Source organism: Microcaecilia unicolor, chromosome 2 (assembly GCF_901765095.1).
Source record: "Microcaecilia unicolor chromosome 2, aMicUni1.1, whole genome shotgun sequence".
Taxonomy (NCBI): Eukaryota; Metazoa; Chordata; class Amphibia; order Gymnophiona; family Siphonopidae; genus Microcaecilia; species Microcaecilia unicolor.
Window position 1 is genome coordinate 631,494,251 of NC_044032.1, and position 18,104 is coordinate 631,512,354.

Genomic DNA, 18,104 nt, shown 5'->3' on the forward strand with positions numbered 1-18,104 from the left:
CTGTTAGTTGCTCTAACTGCGACGTCGAAAATGCTTGCTCGCATTGCTGTGGTTCGCCCGCCATTTTAGAATCAGAGGTAGGTAACTTAACCTTTTCTTTCTCTTTTTTTCCGGTCCGGAGCGCCATTCCAATCGGGGTTTTGTTCAGGTATTTGTCCATGCAGTTATGCTGTGTCCAGTGGGTATTTTTTAATGTTTTTGAGCAGTATTTATAGGAATACGGGGTTAGGGCCCACGAGCTGCAGCACTGCACGTCTGCTCAGCTCATCGCATCACGTGGACTCCCCTGTAATTTTATTTTTAATAATAGCCTCCACCATTTTTCCCGGCACCGACATCAGACTCATCGGTCTATAATTTCCCGGATTGCCTCTGGAATCCTTTTAAAAAATCGGCGTTACATTGGCCACCCTCCAATCTTCCAGTACCACACCTGATTTTAGGGATAAATTGCATATTACTAACAGTAGCTCCACAAGTTCATTTTTCAGCTCTATTAATACTCTGGGATGAATACCATCCAGTCCCGGTGATTTACTACTTTTTAGTTTGCAGAACTGCCCCATTACATCCTCCAAGTTTACAGAGAAATCATTTAGTCTTTCTGACTCGTCCGCTTCAAATACCTTTTCCGGCACCGGTATCCCTCCCAAATCCTCGGTGAAGACCGAAGCGAAGAATTCATTTAATTTGTCCGCTACATCTTTGTCTTCCCTGATCGCCCCTTTAACATCACCATCGTCCAGCGGCCCTACCGATTCTTTAGCCGGCTTTCTGCTTTTGATATACCTAAAATAAATTTTGCTATGTGTTTTCGCTTCTAACGCTAACTTTTTTTCAAAGTCCTTCTTAGCCCTCCTTATCTCCTTTTTGCATTCGGCTTGACATTCCTTATGCTTTATCTTATTGTCTTCAGTCGGTTCCCTTCTCCATTTTCTGAAGGATTGTTTTTTTGGCTCTAATAGCTTCCTTTACCTTACCTGGCTGACGTTTGGTCTTTTTTCCTCTTTTTCTAATACGCAGAATATATTTGTCCTGTACTTCTAGGATGGTGTTTTTGAACAGCATCCACGCCTGGTTCAAGTTTTTTACCCTTTCAGCCGCTCCCTTCAGCCTTTTTTTCACCATTCTCCTCATTTTATCATAGTCTCCTTTTCTAAAGTTAAACACTAGTGTATTTGATTTATTGAGTTCACTTACTTCATAGCCAATATCAAAACTAATCATATTATGATCACTATTATCAAGCGGCCCTCGCACCGTTACACCCCGAACCAGATCATGAGCTCCACAAATGATTAAGTCTAGTATTTTCCCTTCTCTTGTCGGCTCCTGAACCAGCTGTTCCATGAAGCCGTCCTTGATTTCATCAAGAAATTTCACCTCCCTTGCGTGTACCAATGTTTCATTCACCCAGTCTATATCCGGATAATTGAAGTTACCCCTTTAAAATTTCATTGCCCTTTTTATTCGATTCCTGAATTTCCCTTGCTGCATCCGTCTGCTCGTCTTGGCCAGGCGGACGGTAGTACACTCCTATCACCATCCCTTTTCCCTTTTCATATGGAATTTTAATCCACAAGGATTCCAATCGGGGTTTTGTCTCCTGCAATATTTGCAGCCTATCTGAGTCAAGGTTCTCATTTACATACAGCGCTACCCCTCCTCCTATCCTATCCACCCTATCGCTACGATATAATTTGTAGCCCGGTATGACTGTGTCCCATTGGTTATCTTCCTTCCACCAGGTCTCAGAGATGCCTATAATATACAGTTTTTCATTGTGTGCAATGTACTCCAGTTCTCCCATCTTATGCCTCAGGCTCCTGGCTTTTGCGTTTAGACATTTCAATGCATGCTTGTTGTTCTGATTTTTATTACGTTTAATACATGGCATTATTAATATGTTGTCTTCCGTCTGGTCATTATTAATTTTATTTAAGTCCATTTGATCCTCTATGATTTCTTTGTCGTCCTTACTCACAAGTAACCCTTTTTCCCCTATCTGGGTGATATCCTCAAAAGATACCTTCTCCTGAACCATGCGCTTTTGAGCGACTGTCGGCCTTCCCCCCGTTTCTAGTTTAAAAGCTGCTCTATTTCCTTTTTAAAAGTTGACGCCAGCAGCCTGGTCCCACCCTGATTTCTATTGATATCCTCTAAAATTGAACCCCCCCCCCCATATTCTTAAATTATATTTCTCAAAAAAATCTGTACCTTTCCGTGGTCACCAAATTTATTTGTTTCCTGATGTGTCCAGGCAGAAGCAATTATGTAGAAAGCAGTTCCCACAGTTAAAAGTAAAGTTTTGGCTGTGGGAGCAACTTTTTTCCTTAAATTTCCCCGTAAATGCCTTCAAGAGGGAAGCAATAGTTATATTTTGGGGAATTGTTTCTTTCTGATAAACCGGTACTTGCTAATCAGGTTTTTGAGGTTTCAGAGTGATAGAGGAATATATTTGCATCGCCTGCTCTGCTTTCCAGTGTTTCCATTTTCCTCTTGAGTTTCCAGCTTCCTCGTTAGCCTACTGCACTTCCCTAGATGTGGACTAAGCCTATGTATCTTTTTCTTTATTATTATTTTTCTAATTTTTGAATTATTCTTGGATGTTTCTCTACTTTGTATGGTAAAATTACAAATAAGAAAAAAAACCTTCCCTGTGGCTGCCTCCAAATGCTGTATGAGTAATATCATGTCATTTCCATTCAGCTTTTCTTTTGAAAGAGTTATCATATTTAGAACATTTCAATGGTTTATGTCACAAGTGACAATTACACAACAAGATGATGAAAAGTCCCCACAAAAAAACTAGGAATAACCAAACACAAACCGGAGTGAGAAACACCTTAATTATTACCCTACTTTGAACATTACAAATCAAAATACATATGCACCCGAATCAACACACTTTATCTGTGGTAATGGAGGAAAAAGACCTCAGGAACGGTAAAAGCTCTGCAGATCAATGGCTTAACACACCTTACAGACCAGCGGTGCTTCCGAATTGACACGCAGCAAGCTTGCAATAGGCTTTCTGCACTTCAGTAAAATGGTCCCTTTATACATTTGTTTTAAACCATTTTTCTCTCCGGTGAGACCCTATAGGCCATTGCAGCTTCTAAAACATTTAGAATATTGAACTGGTTTATTGTATAAGTCATTTCATGTCTTTGCAGCTCGATATGACATTCAGGAACATTTAAATGGTTTCTCTTTTGTATGATTCATTATATGCCATTTGCATCTCGGCCTCTGTAACCAGCCCACCATACACTTACTGTGAGGTTTAACCTCTTCACACCACCTCAGTGATGGGGACTTCTTACCCAAAAAATTCTCACACAACCAGCTGTCAAATTCAGCAAGATTCTTTATTTTTCTTACTTCAACCAGCAGACAAAAATCATACGCAAGGGCAGAGTGCAAGCAGCTACTGAAACATGAAAGAGAAAGATCAGGAGGGGGGGCTATGCGGGAAGCTGTACAGAGGGTGCTTCCGGGGCAGGCAGAAGGCAGCACTTACATTGGTGATGCTGCTACCAGAAGCCTCGAAGTTGAAAGACGTGCAGGAGCGGAGGGGGAGAGCGATACCGCACTAATTGGGGGACGGGGTGGGGGGGAAGGACACCCACACAGAACCGCATGGGGGGGGGGGAAGACATCCAAGGCAACACCCCCTCACGAGCTGCACCCGGGGCTGTCCGCCCCCACTGCCCCGCCCTCGGTACGCCACTGTCTATCTGTCCTCTCCTTCTAATTTGCTTATCTGTCTTTTCCACCTATCCTCTCACTTAGTTTCCATCCCTCCCATATTCCATAACCATCTTTCCCATCTTCTAACTTGTTTCTATATCATGTCCAGCTACAGTTCTTTCTCTAAATTCCTAACATTGCAGAGACAGTTTGCTCCTGGTACCTTCCTTATCTGCTTAGAATACAAGCTTAGAAGCAGTGGTAATAATGAACAGAATAAATGTTGAAGTACATATCTCCATACAGGCTTACCTTAATGTAATTTATATAAGTAAAGCTAATATAATTCATATATGTAACTCCCTGTCCAGAAGAGCTTATAATGTTACCATTTTTACCAGGGGCGTAGCTACAGGTGGGCCTGGGTGGGCCCAGGCCCGCCCAGCGCCAGCTCCCATTGCCGGCCACTGCTGCTTTTCCTGATGAACAGCAGGGCCGGCGCTACAAAAAGAAGAAGCGCTCAGCTGACTGAGCTGAGCGCCAATGCTAACGACGACTCGACGAGAAAAATGTTTTTAAAATAACGCGGCACCGCAGGCAGCCTCGAAGCATTGGCTGCTGGCTCTGCAGGCTCCGCCCGTCTTACGTCACTGCCCCTGGAGCGAAGCAGGGGCAGTGACGTAAGAGACGGGAGGAACCTGCAGAGCCAGCAGCCAATGCTTCGAGGCTGCCTGCGGTGCCACGTTTTTTTAAAAACATTTTTTCTCGTCAAGGAGTGAGTCGTAGTTTGCATTGGCGCTCAGTCAGCTGAGTGCTTCTTATTTTTGTAGCGCTGGCCCTGCTGCTCATCAGGAAAAGCAGCAGTGACCGGCAATGGGAGCTGGGGCTGGTGGGCCTGAATCGGGAGAGGGAAAATGGATGGCAGGATGGGGAGAAATAGGGAAAATGGAAGGATGGGGAGAGAAAGAGGGAAAACAGATGGGAGGATGGCAGAGAAAGAGGGGAGATGGATGAAAGGATGCAAAAGGGAGAGACTGGAAGGATGTGGAGAGAGAAGGGACACTGAACAGAAAAGGGTAGAGAGATAGACACTGGTTAGAAGGAGGGAGAGAGACATTAGATGGAAGGATCAGGAGAGAGGGTAGATGGGTGGAAGGATGGGGAGAGAAAGAGGGAAGACGCTGGATGAAAGGGTAGGGAGAAAGAGGTGACACGATGGAAGGATGCGGAAAGAAAGAGGGGAGACTATTGGAAGGATGGGGAGACAGAGGGGAGAGACTGGAAGGATGGGGAGAGAAAGAGGAGAGCTGCTGCATGGAAAGGGGGAGTAGTGAAAGATTGGAGAATAAGAGGAAGGGGCATGGGGAGAACAAGGGTGAGAAAAAGATGAAAAGCCATAAGTAGATGAAGGAAATTAAAGAATGGATAGTAAGAATGAATTAAATCTGGACACAGAGAGAGGCAGAAAAATATTGAAGAAAGCAAAGAAAAAGGAGAGAAAAATGACAAATGGCCAGGAAACCCTAGCAGAAGAGTTAAGCCAAAACGAAGGAAAGCAGAATCTAGAGACTGGGAGCAACACAATAAGAAAAAGTAAATGGCCATACAACAAAGGTAAAGAAAATAATTTTATTTTTAATTTAGGATAAAGTAATATGGTGTTAATAAAGTTTCAGAGACCAATACTTCCTTCCTTAGGTCAGGAGAGGATACTGTAACAGCATTATACTGACCTGAGGCAGGAGGTTTTGGCCTCTGAAAGCTCACTGAAAAGGATTAGGCTATTAAATAAATTGTCTGAAATCTGATGCACTGAAAAGCAGCACTTTACCCTGTGTGACAAATGCATCTGAGTGTGACTAAATTTTGCTGGGGGGGGGGGGGGGTAGAGAGAAAATTTTGTGCCCACCCACTTTGGGTTCAGGCCCACCCAAAATTGGCAGTCTGGCTACGCCACTGTTTTTTACAATGCTTAAAATGCAATGAACTCCTGCATACTCTCTACTGAACTGCCACACAGTTCATACATACTGGTCCACGATCCTTGTTCTTAAGCATCTCTTAATGCCTTAAACTATGTGACAGGCCTACGCAATCCCTCTTTTCAGATATTCCTAGTTGTTTGTCCAGGCCATTGGCCTGCTCTGACCTTCCTCTATGACAGTAACCCCTTGTTTTTGAAACATGTATAACATCTTGAATATTGATTTATTGCAAGCCAAATCAGATGGTTCTTCCCTCTGAAACATTTTATCACATTCTAAACATTTAAATGGTTTCCCTCCCATATGAGTCCCTTTGTGCTATTTCAATTGGACCTTCTTATTAAAACATTTATCACATACTTAATATTTAAATGTTTTTTTGTTCCGTATGAGTTTTTGTGAACTTTCTCCTTGGCCTTCCTTCTGAACCATTTATCACATTCTGAACATTGAAATTGTTCTTCTGTATGAGTCTTTTGTGTTTTTTCAGCTTGGCCTTGGATCTGAACCATTTATCACATTGTGAACATTTAAACGGTTTCTCTCCTGTATGAGTCATTTCATGAAGTTTCACCAAACCCATGGTTCTGAACCATTCATCACGTTCTGAACATTGAAATGGTTTCTCTCCAGTATGAGTTCTTTCATGCCGTTGTAGCTCCATTTTTCTTATGAAACATTCTGAACATTGAAATGGTTTTCTCCTGTATGAATCCTTTCATGCTATTTCAGATTCCCTTTGAAGCTAAACGATTGATCATATTCTGAACATTGAAATGGTTTCTTTCCTGTATGAGTTCTTTCATGCAGTTTCAGATGCCATTTCAGGCTAAAGGATTTATCACAGTCTGAACTTTTATATGCTTTCCCTTCTGTATGAGTTCTTTTGTGCCGTTTTAGCTCCGCCTTTCTTTTGAAACATTTAGCACATTCTGAACATTGAAATGGCTTCTCTCCTGTATGAGTTCTTTTGTGCCGTTTTAGCTCCGCCTTTCTTTTGAAACATTTAGCACATTCTGAACATTGAAATGGCTTCTCTCCTATATGAGTTATTTTGTGCCGTTGTAGCTCCACCTTTCTTCTGAAACATTTAGCACATTCTGAACATTGAAATGGCTTTTCTTCTGTATGAGTTATTTTGTGTCGTTGTAGCTCCACTCCTGTATGAATCTTTTTGTGTTTTTTCACCCCACTCTTGGTTCTGAACCATTTATCACATTCTGAACATTTAAATGGTTTCTCTCCTGTATGAGTTCTTTCATGCTGTTTCAGATGCCTTTTGAAGCTAAAGGATTTATTACATTTTGAACATTGAAATGGTTTCTTTCCTGTATGAATCATTTCATGAACTTTCATATCACCCTTGGTTCTGAAACATTTATCACATTTTGAACAGTTAAATGCTTTCTCTCCTGTATGAATTTTTTCATGCCATTTCAGATTCCATTTGAAGCTAAACAATTGATCACATTCTGAACACTGAAACGGTTTCTCTCCTGTATGAATCTTTTCGTGTTTTTTCACCTCACCCTTTGTTTTGAACCATTTATCACATTCTGAACATTGAAATGGCTTCTCTCCAGTATGAGTTCTTTCATGCCGTTGTAGCTCCGTCTTTCTTATGAAACATTTATCACATTCTGAACATTGAAATGGTTTCTCTCCTGTATGAGTCCTTTCGTGATTTTTCAGCTGAGTCCTCGTTCTCAACAATTTATAACATTCTGAGCATTTAAATGGTTTCTCTCCTGTATGAATCTTTTCATGTTTTTTCAACGCACCCTTGGTTCGAAACCATTTATCACATTCTGAACATTTAAATGGTTTTTCTCCTGTATGAATCCTTTCATGATTTTTCAGCTCAGTCCTCGTTCTGACCCATTTATCACATTCTGAGCATTTAAATGGTTTCTCTCCTGTATGAATCTTTTTGTGGGTTTTCACCTCACCCTTGGTTCTAAACCATTTATCACATTCTGAACATTGAAATGTTTTTTCTCCTGTATGACTTCTCTCATGCCGTTTCAGATGCCATTTAATGCTAAAGGATTTATCACAGTCTGAACATTGAAATGGTTTCTCTCCAGTATGACTCATTTTGTGACTTTTCACCTCAGCCTTGCCTCTGAAACATTTATCACATTCTAAACATTTAAATGGTTCATGTTTCATGTGACCTATTTTATGCAGTTGTAGGTTCCTTTTCTCATTGAAACATTTATCACATTCCGAACATTTACATGGTTTTTCACAGTTTCCACAGTATCCAGATGGGTTAGTTTTGTGCATACCTTGACAGTCATGAACTTCAGTCCTAAGCCCACTTATGTGGTGCTCAATAAAATTGGAGTCGGTAGTAAAGGTTTCCCAAACATCAGCACTTGTAAAATCTCTCTCATCGTTGAGTCTTCCAGGTTGTACAACTCTTGGGAAAAAGCTACAGTTTCTCTTTTGTCTTTCTAATCTTTCTCCTTTCTGAGCTGCTGCTTTCTCACCGGTTGGTATTATGCTACTGATACCTCCTTCACAGTCTGCTGAAGGATCTGTGCTGTCTCTGGAGGAGTCTTCGTGTTTCCATTCATCTTTCTGCTGCTCATCACACATTCTCACTCTTTCACTCGCATTCCCAAATCCATCATCTGTAGGATAAAATAGGAGAGTACATTCATTCATTTTACAGCTATGGAAAAGGATATACTTAAGGTGGGCAGGAGCGAGAAGAATGTGCTCCTACCCCACAAAATCCACTGGAGCACCTGGGCTAGATGTAGAACCGGGGGGGGGGGGGGGGGAGGGAGAAAGGATGGAACATTGTCAGGAGAGCCGGAGGAGTGGGGGGGGGGGGGGGGGGGGGGTTGAAATGAAAAAAAAAGTTATGTGGGTGCTAGCCCGATATTCAGCAGTTCATGTCCTATGTGAGCCAACCGGCACCCACATAACCCTGGGCTCCTCCTATATGCCTCCCCCTCATAACCGCCCCTTATTTTGAGAGCGATCACAGGCAATATTCAGGGTACCGGTACTACCTGCTTTAATGCCACTGAACATTGGGGGTTAGGCAGCCCCAGGGGATTCTTGAGAATATGGCCTAGCAGTGCATTTTTTGTGCCAGTACGCGCTGGTACAGCGTACTGGCACCTTTTTTGTAAGTCCACTCCCCGAACCAGTCCCCACCTGCCTACCAGCTCTGTGCCGACGACCCTCTTCTCCTGCCACCCGGCACCGTGACCCAGCTTTTAAAAAAATCTATGAAGCGGCGGAGCGGTGCCTCACGTCTGCCTGTAAAAGAAGAAACATCGCCTCGTCGGCCGGCCTTCCCTCACTGTGTTCCGCCATTGTGGAAATAGGAAGTTACATCAGAGGGCGGGACACAGTGAGGGAAGGCCGGCTGACGAGGCGATTTTTCTTCTTTTACAGGCAGACGCGAGGCACCGCTCTGCTGCTTCGTAGATTTTTTTAAAGGCTGGGTCACGGTGCCGGGTGGCAGGACAAGAGGGTTGTCAGCACGGAGCTGGTAGGCAGGTGGGGACTGGGCCGGGGAGGGGGCTCAGACGGGGTGGGGGGCTCAGATGGGTATGGGAGGCTAGAGGGAGGGGGAGCAGGGAAACGAGGAGAGTCGCTGGATATGGGTGGAGGGCAGGGGGGGCAGGGGAGTGGCTGGACATGGGTGGATGGCAGGGGGACAGGAGGGTCACTGGACATGGGTGGTTGGCAGGGGGGACAGGAGGGTTGCTGGACATGGGTGGATGGCAGGGGGGACGGGGGGTCACTGGACATGGGTGGATGGCAGGGGGAAGAGAGAATCGCTGGACATGGGTGGATGGCAGGGGGATGGGGGGTTGCTGGACATGAGTGGATGGCAGGGGGGACAGGAGGGTCGCTGGACATGGGTGGATGGAGGAGAGGGAAGGGAGAGAGAAGAAATGGTGGACATGGATGGAGGCGAGGGAAGAGTGAGGAAGGAGATGAGGCGAGGGAAGAGTGAGGAAGGAGGTGAGATGAGGGAAAAGGAAGAGAGGAGAAAAAGTGCACATGGATGTAGAAAATAGGCCAAAGCTGGATCCACTGGACAGTCAAGTCTGCGGAGGACCCAGCTTTTACTTACGGACATAGGGCAAGAAATGAAGAAGAAAGGAGGAAAGGAAAGAAATAAATGGAAAGGAAGCCCTGGAAACGGAGTTAAGAGGACAGATAGCAGCAGAATCAGATACTGAGCCAGAATGATCAGAAAAACAAAGTCACCAGACAACAAAGGTAGAAAAAAATCATTTTATTTTCATTTTAGTGTCTGGAATATGTCCAATTTGAGAATTTACATCTGCTGTCTTATTTTGCACTGGGTATACTGGAGCTGTAACAGCTTACAGAAATTATTTATAATGAAAAAAAAATCACGTTATTTTTTTCTCCTATACTAGTATAATATTTTCAATGATGTCTGTTTATATGCACTATGGCTGGTATAAGGGGTGTGGCAAATGTGGGTGTGGCGTCATATGTGGTGACTCTGCCCACAATGAGTACCAGATTATTCTCTGGTGATTTCTAGGGCACTGGGGCCACACTCCAGGAGTTCCACAGTTTCTAAAAAGCAAACCCAAAAACACAAACCAGGATTCTTAGTCAGTCCAGGACGGCAGAACTAATAAACTATAGGCTTATTATCATGAAAATGAGCAGTGAATGTTTGAAAAAACAGATGAAAAAGTACAGCAAGCAATAACAGATAACCACCAAAACAAGGGCCAACATTTAAAATATCTAACACTTGTTACTACCTGGGTAGCACCTGGGGAGTTCAAGAAAACTGTTCACAAGAATTGAACAGGATCGCAGGACAGAGACGTTCTTCCTCTGTACCTCCACCCTGAGAACAAAGAAAAATCCAGTACCTCCTGGCTAGTTTGAAGTCCAGGGCTAATCAGAGCCCCAGGGCATCAACTTTGAAAGTATCTGGCCAATGATTGCAGATTGCCTTTCCATAAGCTTAAACTGGAAAAGAGAAAGCCTTTTTTTCTGCTACTGCTTTAAAACTCAAAACAAGAGCCATTTGCTGGCCAACTAGTAGAAAAACATTTCATGAAATAATACAGTTTTCAGGCTTAGAAACCCAGTGTTTCGTCACAGTTATGTTATCTTTTGGAAGGCACATCAAGAGTGGATACCTATGATAGCAGTAGTAGTGTTGCCCCTGTTGCTTGCCTTGGTGGTAGAACCTCTGGCACAAAAGTTTAGGGAAATTAAAGGACTTATAATAGGAGGTAAGGAACATAGAGTCTCCTTGTTTGCAGATGATCTTTTGATATTGACTCAAGGTACAGAAAAAGCCCAAACGGCTTTACAGGAGCAAATGGCAGAATATGGAAGCTTGTTGGGATTCAGAGCTAACCCCACTAAGACAGAGATTTTGAATATATCCCTTCCAAAAGGGGAGGAGACGAATCTTAGGAAATGTTTACCCTTTCAATGGGTTTAGTATTTCTGTATCAAACTTGGGGCAGACTGGGAGACACTCTGAAGTTGCTATCGAGATTTAGAGAGGTGGGATTAATTAATACTGTTCAGGATAGGAAGGATGGAGGCAGTGAGAATGATGGTTCTCCTTTAATTTTTATATTTATTCTAAGTTCTCCTTGTTGAACTACCTCATAGAAAGATATTTTGCTTTATATAGGGAAGAAAGAGTTCCAGATAGCCCGCGAGGCTGTATTCCAGTCTAAAGGGAATGGGGGGATGGGTATACCCAATCTGGAAAAATATTACCAAGATGCACAACCTAAGGCAGTGTAGAGTAGCAGGTACCCCCAACCCAACCCAACCAATGGGTGCTAGCAGAACAAGAGGCTAGTATGTTTCAGTTGAAGATTCTCTCCTGGGCAGCTAACATGCTCAAACACATTCAAGAGGTTCAAAACCCGTTCACGAGGACCACTATGAACCTATGGCTCAAGACACATCCCCATTTATTGAAGAATAAGACATGGGACATACGGATAAGTTTGTACCCGAGCTAGGCAATAGCTTGTTTCAAAGATGGGAAAGACATGGTCTTCTCTATTTTGGTCAATTTATAGGAGATAACCAAATTCTACATTTTGGAACGTTACAAGTTCACTATCAACTAGCAGCTAGAGATGTTATTCCCTTATCTTCAAGATAAATGTTTCATTCAGGTAGAACAACTAATAGCAGGTGGTGGAGGCCTTAAGTCAGCTTTTGAAACTTTAGTGGGTGGACAAGTTGGTAGGGGTTATATATCTTTTGTTTATGGGCTCCTCAACACCTTAGATAAATGGAAGGCTACCTACAGGGGGGCATGGGAGAGGAATGGGAAAATATCTCAATGCGATCTCATAAATTGTCACATGCACCTCACATTATTGAGAATGGTCTTAAGGTACTGGTGAGATGGCATTACTCTCCATCTAGACTGCAAGCCATTATGAGGAAAGGGGATGGTTCATGTTGGACAGGGTGTAGCCGGAGGGGAATATATACTCACATCTGGAGGGAATGTCCTAGGGTCCAGAAATTATGGAAAGAGGTATCTGCATATGGGCAACAGTTACTCGAGACTCATATAGCATGTACTATGGAAAATGCCCTACTAAGTGGGAGAGTGGAAAGGATAACAGGAGCTAAGGATAAATTAATGCTATTGGTTTTTACAGCAGCTCGACAGCTGATTGCCTCACATTGGCATACACGGGCTATGCCAAAACAGGCTGTATATTATATGCAAACGATATAGATTGACTATCTTAAAATCTAATAAATGCAAATATCAAGAAATGTGGGGCGATTCCTCCAGCTGGAAGGACAATCTGAGTTTTGGGGAGGAGAGTGAGGGGAAGGGGACAGATAAGGGATGCGGAGGGTCTACTTTTAGTTTTTCATTATTGGGGGTGGCAGTTTGTTATGTAACAAAATGTACACTTGTTCTTAATTTTTTCTGTTAAGAGATGCTGTCAGTTATTTTGCTAGAAAATTAATAAACAAAGTTAGAAATGGCAGTCGCGACTTCCCGTGGCAGCCTGCATGAGGTTGTGGCCACCATTTTGGAATTGGGAATGGCATTATTACAATAAACTGCATTATATACTGTGATTTGTATTAACCTATCAGCAAGACAAAATGTCCATGACTAAGTCAAACTGAACCATGTCCCTCCACAACAGTGCAGAAGACTCTCCACCTCCAGCAGCCCTTTCAACAGTACAGATTTCACAACCCCAAGACACTCTAGGATAAAGAGTTTTGCAGACCAGATCCCACCGCTGGGATACCCACCTCTATCCGTGCCTCCTCCCAGTGGCGTTCCTAGGGGGGCGGACACCCAGGGCGGCGCCCCGCCCCCTGGGTGCAGCGCCCTCCCCCCCCAATGCAGCGTGGATCCCCCCCGGCGAAAGAGCCCCCCCCGGGTGCATGCCGCTGGGGGGGGGGGGGGGGTGCCACAGCACCGCCTGCTGCGAGTTTACTAACTTTGCTCGTTCGCTGCAGCTCCCTCTGCCCCGGAACAGGAAGTAACCTGTTCCGGGGCAGAGGGAGCTGCAGCGAATGAGAGAAGTTAGCGAACTCTCGCAGCAGGTGCGCGCCGCGGCACCCCCCAGCGGCGTGCACCCGGGGCGGACCGCCCCCACCTTGGTACGCCACTGCCTCCTCCATCTCCACAGACAGTTTAATCTGTCCAAAGTAGGGAAACAGAGAGGGGGGAGAAGAGGAGATGACAACCTTTTATCTCACCAGCGCTGAATTCCTGAATGATTCCAGCTGACTTTAGTCAAGATGTGCAGAGGAATTCTATACTTACCTGTTACAGAAGGCAGGGTCTGTTCAGACATCTGTGATTCAGGATTTTCCATGAAGGGGAGATCTTCCTCTTGCTTAATACTCAGTGAGAACACAGATGTTACAATTGGAAGGTCTGTGATGAGAAAACACATTCACAAGGATTCACGAGGTATCTGATAAAATCAGTTTCCTAATTTAGTGTTAAGTGTCCAAACGTTTGATGTTATTGACCCATCTCCTGTGATCTAAAAATGCAAAGCCCATTAAATCCAAAACATTTACTCACTGTTGAAGTCATTTGGATTTTCTTTTCCCTCCCACTCAAATTGTTGAGTGAAATATTTCTCATCTTCCTTTTTAATCTTGAATATAACATCAGGATTAAGAATTGAATAACCTGTTGATAACAAGTAGGAAAATTACATTTACACTGAAATTGTAGAATCCCTCGGGAGGTTCCCTCTGCTTCATGTTTTGATGGAGCAGTGCATGATTTGTGCATGGAGGTCTGTGTACAGATATCCTGAGATGTGTGTATTTGACTGACAAAGCTTGGAGAGAAGAGGCAGCAGTGGTCTGACACTTGATTAAGATGATATCATAGAGGTTTTCTGGTATAGAGATTTCTCTTCGTTTCCCTCCTAGGTGGAGGCATTGCAGCTGCCAATCTTCTGGTTACCATTTGGAGAGGTTATACGTTGTACAGTATAGTTGACGTGTGCAGCTGATATGTCATGACCTTATGCAGAAGTCTCAGAGGAAATCTCTCTCTGGTCTTCTGTGCCAAAATATTTTGTATAGGAATGGAAGAGAGACTCCTGCTGGTGCTGTGTGAAGCCTCTAGTTTAAGTTGTACATTTTCAGGCTTATTTTCGAAAGTGATCGCCGGCCATTTCCCGACATAAATCGAGAGATGGCCGGCAATCTCTCAAAAGCGGCGAAATCGGTATAATCGAAAGCCGCTTTTTTGACAGCATCGCCGCTTTCTCGTCGCCTCGCCGGCAAAAGTTCAAGGGGGCATGTCGGTGGCGTAGCGAAGGCGGGACATGGGCGTGACTACCGAATGGCCGGCTTTCGAGGATAATGGAAAAAAAAAGCAGCTTTAAGCAGCATTTCACCGGGTTTACTTGGTCCTTTTATTTTCACGACCAAGCCTCAAAAAGGTGCCCCAATTCACCAGATGACCACTGGAGGGAATGGGGGATGACCTCCCCATACTCCCCCAGTGGTCACCAACCCCCTCCCATACTAAAAAAATAAAACTAAAACATTTTTTGCCAGCCTGTATGCCAGCCTGAAATGCCGTACCCACCTCCATGACAGCAGAATGTGTTCTATCCTCTGACAGCCTTTCTCTGGTTGTGATGTGGCTCTCGGGTGAGTGCGACACCTTTTCTGTTAGGTGCACTGCAGAGTCACATCAGCAATGCATTGTGGTGGGTGTAGGGTAGTGGGCTCTACTCCCATGGTGCATTTCTCCCTGCTTACTGGGTCAGAGTGTGCCCTGTTTTGTTTCCGGTAGTCCACGAGGTAGTGGCCATTTTTGTAAGCCAGTTTTAGATCCCTTTCATGTGTTACCCACGTTAGAGAACTTAGTTCTTACCTTGAATGTTGCTGAAAGAGGGCATTGTACACCATTCTGCCAGCTCTGACCTACTGCTAATCTCAGTACCAGGGAGACTCTTTGCCAGTGGGGCACAACCTCCGATCTGCAGTTAACTGTGAGTAAATGTGCTTATTCAAATAAAGGACTTTTTCAAAGAGATCTTCAGGTGTCAACTGGTGTGCCAAGGTTATACAGCAGCAACAAGTCCTAGAGGCCTGCGTGTATGCAGGTCCCTGGAGCACTTTTAGTGGGTACCGCAGTGCACAAGGCAGGCGGACCCAGGCTCATCCCCCCCTACCTGTAACACTTGTGTTGGTAATGGGAGCCCTCCAAAACCCACTGTACCCACATGTAGTTGCCCCCTTCACCCCTAAGAGCTACGGTAGTGTTGTACATTTGTGGGTAGTGGGTTTTGGGGGCTCAGCACCCAAAGCAAGGGAGCTATGCATGTGGGAGCTTTTTCTGAAGTCCACCGCACTGACCCCTAGGGTGCCCGGTTGGTGTCCTGGCCAGTGGCGTTCCTAGGGGAGCTGACACCTGGGGTGGATCGCCGATGGTGCAGTGCCCCCCCTGGATGCAGCGCGGACCCCCCCCCCGGCGAAAGGACACCCCCCGCGAAGGAACCCCCCCCTGGGTGCACGCCGCTGGGGGGGGTGCCGCGCGCACCTGTCCTCCATTCGTTCCATGCTTCTTCTCTGCCCTGGAACAGGAAGTAACCTGTTCCGGGGCAGAAAAGAAGCATGGAACGAACGGAGGACAGACGCGCGTGGCAGCCCCCCAGCGGCAGGCACCCGGGGCGGACCGCACCCACCGCCCCCCCCCCCCCCCCCCCTAGGAACGCCACTGGTCCTGGCATGTCAGGGGGACCAGTGCACTACAAATGCTGGCTCCTCCCACGACCAAATGCCTTGGATGTCGCCGGGTTGGAGATGGCCGGCATTTTTTTCCATTATTGCTGAAAAACAAAACCGGCCATCTCAAACCCGGCGAACTCTGGCATTTGGCCGGGCTAAACCGTATTATCGAAAAAAAAGATGGCCGGCCATCTTTTTCAAAAACACGGTTCTGGCCAGCTCTAGACGTTCGATTATGCCCCTCTTTATCATACAACAGAGAGCAGCATCTTTTGCAGATCCTGTAGAAGTGGAGTCTTTCACAGGCTCCTATTGCATATGGGATGGTATCAGAAGCCAGGATCTAAATTTCAGGTGCTCCTGGTATCTAGTTCTTGTGATTTTTACACCACTGATTCCATAATGTGCTTGTGTGGTAGATGAGAGAGAAACATATTTACCTCGTGAGATGAGGATGTCATGAATCTCCTTGATAACCTTCTTGTACAGCTCCTTCTGCCGTCCTCCCAGAAGGTCCCAGTCCACTTCCAAGAAATAAGCAGCAACATCCTTGAAAGTGACCAATGCCTAGAACAGCAAACAGGACACCCTATGTCAGAGTTTCATTATTTTTTTTTTTCATTTCATTTTATTTTTTTAAATATACACCAATCAACATAATTCTAGATGGTTTACAACAAACATATGCAATAGTTCACATAAAAAGAAACAATAACAGAAAATCATTCAAAATAAAATGGGAAAGTAGAAGAAAGCAGTCAAGCCTTTATCTTTTTTCAAAACATCAAATAGTGCTACACACACCACAACTTCAAGGGTAAATTGTTCCAGTTGTATACATCATACTGAAAACACACACAGTCTCATAGACGTTTTATACCACAGCACTGCTAAGAAGAACAAAGCTTTCTAGAAGGAAGACGTTTAAGTATTGTGCGATATTTTACAGGTGTCCAATGCAACTCCCTCAGAATGGTTGAACTAGGCATTAAATGGGCAATTCTAAATCGAGGGAGGTGAAAGGATCTCACAAACGTAAAACCCATTTTTTGAAGCTCTGGGACCCTTATCTGTCCTCTCTGTCCCCTAGGGGAAGAAGTTTGGTGCTTAACGTGTTGGGATTGCATTATCTCTTTGATCTGCCCTCTTATCGAATAACGACTCCAAATTATTGCCTAATCTGTGTTGGGAGGGTACCTGGGTGGGTAGAGGGTAAGGTAATACAACCCCGTAGCCAAAGCGCCCTCTGTGCCGCAACTACAAGGGACATATTCTTTGCTGATGCACGTAGCAAATCATAAAGGCCATCAGCCAGGAAAGAAGAGCCCATCTCCAACTTGCCCAACTGCTGCACTAAACCAGCCCTGTCCAAGACCGAATCAGCCCAGTGAAAGCAAGCGCGGGCCACTAGCCACGCACAAACGGACGCTTGCAGCACTAGAGCCAGTAAATCAAAACTACGCTTAAGGAAAGACTAAGAATCCAGGGAATCTTCCTCCTCCATCCCTCCTGAGCATTCATCAGCCAAAAAAGGACCAGACCCAATATCTTCCTGCCAGGACCGCCGAGAGACTGGGCCATCTGGGGCAAGCCCCCCCTAAGAGGTCACCGCTGCCGCCACCACTCCCCCCCCCCCCGAGGCTGCCACCCCCCGAGGTTGCTGCCACTGCCACTCCCCCCGAATTGAAATCACAGCACCTCTCACCTCCGTGTGAAAGCGCTGCAGGCAGCAGCAGAACGCCTCCCTTCAGGCCTCCTTCCCTCCGTGGCCCCGCCCTCGTCTGACGTAACATACGCGAAGGCGGGACACAGGGAGGGAAGGAGGCCCGAAGGGAGGCAATCTGCTGCTGCCTGCAGCGCTTTCACACGGAGGTGAGAGGCGCTGTGATTTCAATGCAGGGGGCCCGGCCCGGTGACAGACAGTTGACGACGGAGCAGCAGGCGGGTGGGACTGCAGTGCCGGGCCCCCTTGGAGTCCCAGGCCCGGGGAATTTTGTCCCCCCTGCCCCACCTCTTGGCGGCCCTGCAGTGTTGGAAGAATTCAAAATGGCGGAGCTGCCACCGGCAAACCTGCCTGCAGGTCAGCCTCCATTCAAGCTGTTCCTGCCACACTGTGCTCAGTGGTCAAATTGGGGCGGTGTTGCCGAGGACAACTGTGGCTCACCACAAAGCTGG

At 45.4% G+C, this 18,104-nt stretch overlaps 1 protein-coding gene across 1 annotated transcript in view; it reads right to left on the bottom strand.

Annotated features, from left to right (window-relative positions):
* Positions 1-6,401: 6,401 nt before the first annotated feature.
* The window catches only part of LOC115462236 (zinc finger protein 436-like), a 69,237-nt gene continuing 57,534 nt past the window's right edge, over positions 6,402-18,104 (bottom strand). Inside the window, exons 6-10 of the mRNA XM_030192246.1 lie at positions 16,370-16,496; positions 13,844-13,866; positions 13,489-13,561; positions 7,628-8,317; positions 6,402-6,898 (exon numbers count right to left, since the gene is read on the bottom strand). Of these exons, the coding sequence (XP_030048106.1) occupies positions 6,402-6,898; positions 7,628-8,317; positions 13,489-13,561; positions 13,844-13,866; positions 16,370-16,496 (1,410 nt within the window). The remainder of the gene's footprint in view (positions 6,899-7,627; positions 8,318-13,488; positions 13,562-13,843; positions 13,867-16,369; positions 16,497-18,104) is intronic.